Source organism: Antechinus flavipes, chromosome 4, assembly GCF_016432865.1.
Source record: "Antechinus flavipes isolate AdamAnt ecotype Samford, QLD, Australia chromosome 4, AdamAnt_v2, whole genome shotgun sequence".
Classification (NCBI taxonomy): Eukaryota; Metazoa; Chordata; class Mammalia; order Dasyuromorphia; family Dasyuridae; genus Antechinus; species Antechinus flavipes.
The window spans coordinates 190783725-190791702 of NC_067401.1; the positions used below are offsets into that span (position 1 = coordinate 190783725).

The following is a 7978-nucleotide window of genomic DNA, read 5'->3' on the forward strand; positions in this document are numbered from 1 at the left end:
AAGACTAGCAATTTGATTTTCCTCTTTCCTTTTTCTAATCAGATTTACCAAAGGTTAATCTATTTTATTGTTTTTTTATAAAACCAATTCTTAGTTTTATTAATTCAATAGTTTTTTTTTACTTTCAATATTATTAATTTCTCCTTTTACTTTTAGAATTTCAAGTTTAGTATTTGATTGGGTTTTTTCTTTTTCTAGCTTTTTAAGTTGAAAGCCCAATTCATTGATCTCCTCTTTCTCTATTTTATTCAAGTAAGCCTTTAAAGATGTAAAATTTCCCTTATTACTGCTTTGACTGCATCCCACAAATTTTGGTAAATGTCTCATCATTGTCATTATCTTGGGTGAAATTATTGTGTCTATAATTTGCTGTTTCACCCAATCATTTTTTAAGATGAGATTATTTAGTTTCCAATTACTTTTTGGTCTATTTACCCCTAACTTTTTGTTGAATGTAGTTTTTATTGCATAGTGATCTGAAAAGAAAGCATTTACTATGTCCTGCTTTCCTGCATTTAATTTTGCATTTATCATAATCTTTTGCTGTCATCTTATCCAATCTGATAGGTGTGAGGTGGTACCTCAGAGTTGCCTAGGTTTAGTTCTACCATTTGTTAAATGAATAAGTTAAACTATACAGTTTCTGGAGGTTTTTCTGGCTTAAGGAATATGTTTGATTTCATGCTTTATGAGCTATCAAGTTGTGACATGTCATCTATTGAATTACTGTAATAAATCAGTTATGCCATATGTGAAACCATAAGACTGTATGGGGAGATATTTATCAAAATAAATGTTTGATGACTTCCTATGCACAGGGCACTCTATTTATTTACTCTCTTTATTCTCATTCGCTCATATTTCCTTCCTAAACCAATCTCTACAGATCTATAACCACAGGATCAGCACAGTAAATGACAATTCTTAAAACTCTTCAAGTCTTTATTTTCTTTTGCTTTTCAAAATTTTATTTATTCCATTAAATATTTTCCAAATACATTTTTAAGATTCATTTGCGTTTCAAATTCTCTTCTTCTTTCCAGTTCCTCCCCCACCTCTTGAAAAGTCCTACAATGTATCAGTTATACATATTAAGTCATGCAAAACTTATTTCCATATTAGCTGTGTTGTTAAAAAAAAAAGACACAAAAAAAATCAAGAAACACAAAGATAAAAAAATTTTTTTTCAATCTGTACTCAGATTTCATCAGTGCACTCTCATTCTCTCTCTCTCTCTCTCTCTCTCTCTCTCTCTCTCTCTCTCTCTCTCTGGAGGTGGATAGCATTTTTCAACATGAGTCCTTTGGAATTGTCTTGAATCATTGTATTAATTGGAGTAGCCATCTCTTTTACATTTGATCATCATTACAGAATTCTTGTTATTGTGTACAATGGTCTCCTGGATGGTGTACAATGGTCTCACTTCATTTTACATCAGTTCATATAAATCTTCTCATTTTTTTTGATACCATCCTCATCATTTCTTATAATACAATATTGCACAAAAGTATTCTATCACAATCACAAACTATAACTTATTCAGCCATTCTCCAATTGATGAGCATCCTCTCAATTTTCAATTCTTTGCCACTACAAAAAGAGTTACTACAAATATTTTTGTACAAATAGATCCTTTCCCCTTTAATCTTCTTGGGATACAGACTTGATAATGGTATTACTGGGTTAAAGGGTATGCATAGTTTTATAGCACCTTGGGCATAGTTTCAAAATGCTTTCCAAAACAGTTGAACCAATTCACAACTCCACCAACAGTACATTAGTATCCCTATTTTTCTATATCTCCTCCAGAATTTGTCATTTTCCCTTTCTGTCATGTTAGTCAATTTGATAAGTGGGAGGGGGTATCTTGGAGATGTTTTAATTTACATTTTTCTAATCAATAGTAATTTAGAGCATTTTTTCAAATGACTATAAATAATTTTAATTTCTTTATTTATTGATTGCCTGTTCATATCTTTTGACCATTTATTAATTGAGCAATGCCTCTTATTTTTATAAATTTGTCTGGATATTCTATTTAAGAAATGAGGCCTTTATCAATGAAATTTATTATAAATTTTTCCAATTTCCTCCTTTCCTTTTAATTGTGACTGTATTAGTTTTGCTTGTACAAAAACTTTAATTTCATGTAAACAAATTTATCCATTTTATTTCCCATAATCCTCTCTATCTTTTGTTTAGTAATAAGACCAATAAATTTTTCCATGTGCCCTTAATTTACTTATATTACCTTTCATGCCTAAATCATTTGTTCATTTTGACCATATTTTGGTATACAGTATGAAATACTGATACTTGCCTAGTTTCTCTCCAACTGCTTTCTAGTTTTTCTAGCCATTTTTCAAATGATGAATTATTGTTCCAAAAACTTGGATTTAAGGTTTTATTAGTGCTGTGTATTATGAATTTAATATATTGGATTGATCTATCATTTATTTCTTACCCAGTGCTAGACTGTTTTGATGATTACCACTTTATAATAATGTTTGAAATATGGACCTGAAGAAAAATAAATCTGTACACATTTTTCCCCAGTAAAGAAACAGCAAGAAAAAAGATCAGAGTTCAGTACAACATCACGGAGAGAAGGAGGTGGGGATTCTAAAAATTTTCTGCCACCACTCTAATTTCTGACAGAAAGGCAGCAAGTGAAAGAGGAAGAGAGCAGATAACAGGGATGAGGGTACTGATGTTCCCAATGAGGTTTGGCTAGTACAGCCATGATGGCAGCAACTCATGTAGGAGAGAGAATTTGCAGAAGGGAGATCAAGAGAACTGGTTCAGGAAAATCATTTCATATATGACAGCTTCTTCAGGCTAAATAAGGGAAACAAAATTAACATATGACATTAGGAAAGTCACCTTTAGCCCTTTATTACCCTAGGCATTCTATCTCCATTCTGAGAATCAGGGCACTCCTGACCCCAAACACCCTCATACTTTATTTTCACTACATTTGCAACCACACCAAGGTTCACCAAAACAGCTCACCTCTTGCTGTAAGAGACACATCTGATCCCTGAGCACTGTCAATCTCTAGAGACAAGATAAAGAAAATCCATTCAGGAACCTCTTGCTTAGAACAGGAGTGTGCTAACAAATGAAGCCAAAGTGATAATCTCTCCTCTCAGTTCCCATTTTTCATGTTCTAAGGGTTATTTTTGATCAATTCATTTCTTATACCCCTGTGGCAACTCTTCACTTACCTGAAGTCAAAGCATAATTCCTTCCTTTTCCACCTGAAAGAGAGGGGGAAATATGTGTGTATGTGTATACACACACATACACATGATATATATATATATATATATATATATATATATATATATATGCATGTATATGTATAATACATACATATGAACACATGTATATGTGCATGAACATACACGTATATGCAGGGATATAAGCATATATCTACATACACATACGATATACATATGTGGATATGTGCATTGTACATATAATGCATACATACATAATGAGACTTCAAATATTCTTTTGTCTGTCTTTGAAGTCATTGTATTCAAGACAAGTTCCTTTAATTGTCAGATGACAATGACTCCCATTCTCACCCCTCCTAACACATATACATATCCCCTTAACTTGAGCAGAATAAGGACCCAGCAAGAATCAATCAGTAATATTTAATACTTAATTTTTTTCTTTTTCTTTTCTTTTCTTTTCTGTTTTTTGCTGAGGCAATTGAGATTAAGTGATTTGCCCAGGATCACATAGCTAGAAAGTGTTAAGTGTCTGAGACCAGATTTGAACTCAGGTCTTCCTAACTTCAGGGCTGGTACTTCTCCTAATACTGATTATTTTAGAAGAAAAGATAAAAATGACCCTGCTCTCAAGGAATGGCTAAAGATGACTTGCGAATAAATAAATACATACAAGATGCATATAGAGAAGACAGAAACTTCCTACATTAATTGAGTCTTAAAGAAAGCTAGAAATGCCAAAAATGAGGAGAGGGTGGAAAGTATTTCAGGAATGAATGACAGCAAGGGAAAAGACATAAGAAAGGAAATGTAGTATCATGCATGAAGAACAGAAAGGTGAATTTGTTGGATTCCAGAGTGCTTTGAGGAAAGGAAAATGTCCAAAGGCAATAAAGAGTCATATTCTAAAGAGCTTTAAATAGCAAGTAGATGACTTTATGTTGGATCCTGAAGGTAAAAGGGAGTCCTTAGAGTTTATTAAGAAGGAAGTTGATATAGTCAAACCTATCTTTTAGGAAACTCACTTTGGCAGCTGTGTAGAACATGGATTGGTTTCCAACTTTAGTAAGTAAATTCCTAGTTGCTGAATAGATTCCTTTTCTTCTGACCTATATTGCTACAGGTATTTCTGGTCTGAACTCAAGTAATTACTCTTTTCATCCAGTCTGGTGCCACTAACGACATGATTTTATTTTTTTAATGTTCCTTTTCTGGTTTGTTTGTGGGTTCCACAGTCCCAGAGACTGTATTATTCTCAATATCTTCCTTATATTAGAGTAGAAGATCTGATGAAGAAGGCTGAAGGAACTCAGAATTTCTGAACTGCTTCTTCCTTATTAAGCCCCTTTTATCATCCTACCTAAAGTGGATTTCTTCCAGATCACAACTCCAGCAACAACTGCAGTGAAGAGGAGGAGGACAACAACAATGATTCCCATAAAAAGCCCATTGGATGTTGACTGTGACTCTAAAAGAAAACAGAGAAAGACCCTGATTCCTCTCTGAGCTGAGTTCTGACATCCCTTTGTCTCTTCTACCTCCCCCAAATATCTCCTTTGTTGGAAGCTGGTGAGAGCTTGATGGTGAGAGTTTCCTCAGTTACATCTCACATCCTTACCCCATTTCAAGGAGAGTTGTTCAGGCAGTCCTTCATGCTGTACCAGGCAGGTATATTTCTCTTCATTTCTAAAGGGCATCCCAATAGCTGCCCATTTCTGAAAGGTCCCATCTCCCCCAGGTCTGGTCTCAATGTACTCTGTGTCTTGGATTTGTTCTTCCCCATCTTTCAACCAAATTATTGAGATTTCCGAAGGATAAAAGCCCCAAGCTCTGCACTTTAGGACCACTTCCCGGTCAGAGGTGATATGACGGGTCACTCTTACCAAAGGAGGATCTATGGGGTAATGGTAAGAAGAATGTGCAGGTTCATTGTGTTAGACCTAAAAAGCCAAATCTCTAGCAGCAGCACATAGAAAGACAGAGCACTGGGGAAAGTCATATAGCCATGTCCTGTACAAATAATGAACCCACCCTAATGTCCAGAGGAATCAAGAACAAGAGGCTACTCCTGGTACAGGTGAAACTGACAAAAGCTGAAGACCCATCTCAAGGAGATTGAAACTGAGAACTGGCCTTGGCTTCTGCACACATGGGGTTCCAGCCTCCAAAAGAAGAAACTTCAATTAGAGAAAGCAGGAAGTCTAAGCTGTACCTGTTCGCAGCAGTGTCTTTTTCCCTTTCTCCAGATGTCTCAACAGCCACTGCACACATGTCTCTTTTAGATGGACCTTCCATCTCTCTGCTGGACTCCGATCAGTCTCCAGTTTAAGCTTGAGGTTTAGAGCTATGTTGTCCGATGCTATCCAGGTTAGAGTTTCTGGGTCCAAGGAGAGTTTGTCTTGTCCATTGTAGCCATAACGTAGGAAAAATGTGCTGAAACTCCCGTTGGAGAAAACCTCGCAGCCGTACATGCGCTGTAACGTGTGAACCCCTGGCCCGTCCCAGCATTGGTTAGCCACATCACAAGGACAGGGCCATCTGTCAGGATGGACAGGGCCATCTCTGTTTTATGGATCAACTTAACAGAGTTTTACTAGAGTCCGGGGATTTGCCCCGACCCCCGCCCTTCTCTCCTCTTACTCTCCGGAATAGTGGTCAGACTACATGAGACTGAAAGTGTGACCCAGGGTTCCCAAAATCACTCACCGCCATCATCACTCTGATTGTAATTGAAGTGCAGGTTTTGTAGGCTCATTCGGCAGTGCTGTGAGTCCTTTAAGTGACGCGTTTCGCGCTCCCAGTAGTCCGGTGTCTCCAACTCTATCCACGGTGCTCTGGGCTCGGTGCTTTGACTTCCACTGCTGCTGTGAAAGCGCACAAACTGCTGATCGTCCACGTAGCCTACAGTCATGAACCACCGCTCCTCCAACCCCAGTCTGGGCCCGGTCACAATGGTGTCGAAATACTTCATAGTGTGGCAGCCTGAAAGAATTGGGGATATTGAAGGAATCTATCCCAGATGCAAGTGGGGACCGGCCCTCCAGTGACTGCACACCCCTAAATCCGGTCCCACCAGTCTTCAGCAGATTTTACTGCAAAGGCCGAGTTATCCCAGTATAAACCCGTATAAATCCAGAACCTGCCTTCCTGCCCTCCTCTGCCAGGGAGACTTCTTGTTCCCGTCCAAGTATCCTGCCATTCCCTGCTCAGCTTCCAGGACCAGCTTCCCCCAGCACCTTTTCTACATTCCAGTGCTGTAATCTTTCTTCAAAATCTCTTTGTGTAATTCCCATCTCTTTCTGGGTGTGTCTGCTTGTCTCTGTCTCTTCCGTGCCCAGTAGTTCTCTTACCCCAGCCTCTCCTTTCCCAAAGATTCAGGTCTTAGAACAACCAAATTTTCAGCTCCTCTGTGTCCACCAGTACTCATCAACGCTCCCCCCCCCCATTTATTTTTCTTTGACTCTCCTTCCTAACAAGGTTGCATTCTCCTTCTTCCCTCTCTCTTACCACTTCTCTTGGTTAACCCCTTATTTTACCCAGGAATCTTGCTCCCTTTCTCCATTCTAGCATACCTTTAATGCCCTGTCTTTTCTCATCCCTTTCCCTCAATCTTAGCAAAAACCACACCAGAGATCCCTAAAATCATTTCCAAACAGCAAGAGGATTCAAGACACAGACATTAATTTATTTATTCATTGCCATTTATACCATCACCACCACCACAACCAGCACCTTTTCATAATCAAACTCTATTTGAGAATAAGGACCCTTTTCCTTAGAGCCCCTTCTTTGAGATAGGGAATAAAAAGCTCTTGACAGCAAGACTTTTTCCCACCCAGTCATCCGTTCCTGATCCTGGTACAATCCATTTCCCAGACAGCTGATTAACATTACTCTACTCACCTGCCCAGGTCTCAGTTTGAATTAGGGCTGCCAAGAAAAAGAGAAAGAGCACATAATGTTCCATCGTTGACGATCACAAAGTGCTGAAACCAACTTACTGTGGCCTTATATAAATCATTCTTAGCTTCCGGAACTGCTGTTGAGAAGCTCTGCCACCCAGTGGCAATCGGTAATACAAAAATGTCATAGACATACAAATATGTCATACATACATAGTGTCATAAATACATAGACATACATAGTCATACAAAAATAGGAAGAACAAAAAGAGAATTGCAGAATTTGAGGGTTGGAAGAAATCTCAGATGTCATCTAGTTTAATTCATACCCCATTTACACTGAAGCATAATTGATAGATATGTCTCTGCTCTCCAGATAAACAGAACCCCTCTAAGTCCATGGTACCATTTGACCTCCAATCATTAGGAAGTTTTTTGCTGATATCAATTTTAAATTTGCCTCTTTACAACATCCACTTATTACCATTGATACTGCTCTCAGGTCAAATTACTTCAATTCCTTTTCCATATGGATATATGATAGCCCTTCAAATACTTGAACATTAGCTATCACAAACACTTCTCCAGGCTAAAAATAAAGATTTTTATTAATTTTTATTAATGTGACATGGACTCAATGCCTTTTACCTGATGGGTTGTCTCAACTGGAAGAGTGACTACCTTGCTCTACTTGGTTTGAATTAGGCACAATACAAAGGGACTGCCATTTTATTGTGTCTTTCTTAATGAAGCCCAAGATTACATTAGCTCTTTTGCTGCTAAATGCAATAACAATTTACTATTACATAAATTTGCAGTCCATCCACTAAAATT

The 7978-nt window shown here is 37.6% G+C and overlaps 1 protein-coding gene across 1 annotated transcript; it reads right to left on the reverse strand.

The window, feature by feature from the left end:
* Window positions 1–1239: 1239 nt before the first annotated feature.
* LOC127561112 (BOLA class I histocompatibility antigen, alpha chain BL3-7-like) lies at window positions 1240–7696 on the reverse strand. The gene is made up of 8 exons (XM_051996345.1): window positions 7146–7696; window positions 5949–6224; window positions 5455–5733; window positions 4861–5136; window positions 4603–4710; window positions 3228–3260; window positions 3013–3057; window positions 1240–2838 (listed from the first exon to the last, which is right to left on the reverse strand). The coding sequence occupies exons 1-8, from the start codon at window positions 7207–7209 to the stop codon at window positions 2834–2836; spliced, it is 1086 nt and encodes a 361-aa protein (XP_051852305.1). The 5' UTR covers window positions 7210–7696; the 3' UTR covers window positions 1240–2833.
* Between the last annotated feature and the right edge of the window lie 282 nt (window positions 7697–7978).

Coding starts and splice junctions, on each gene's coding strand:
- LOC127561112 (XM_051996345.1), bottom strand. CDS start 7,209: ATGGAACATTATGTGCTCTTTCTCTTTTTCTTGGCAGCCCTAATTCAA. Junction 5,137..5,454: donor AAAGACACTGCTGCGAACAG/GTACAGCTTAGA, acceptor ATTACCCCATAG/ATCCTCCTTTGGTAAGAGTG. Junction 3,058..3,227: donor GAATTATGCTTTGACTTCAG/GTAAGTGAAGAG, acceptor TCTTGTCTCTAG/AGATTGACAGTGCTCAGGGA.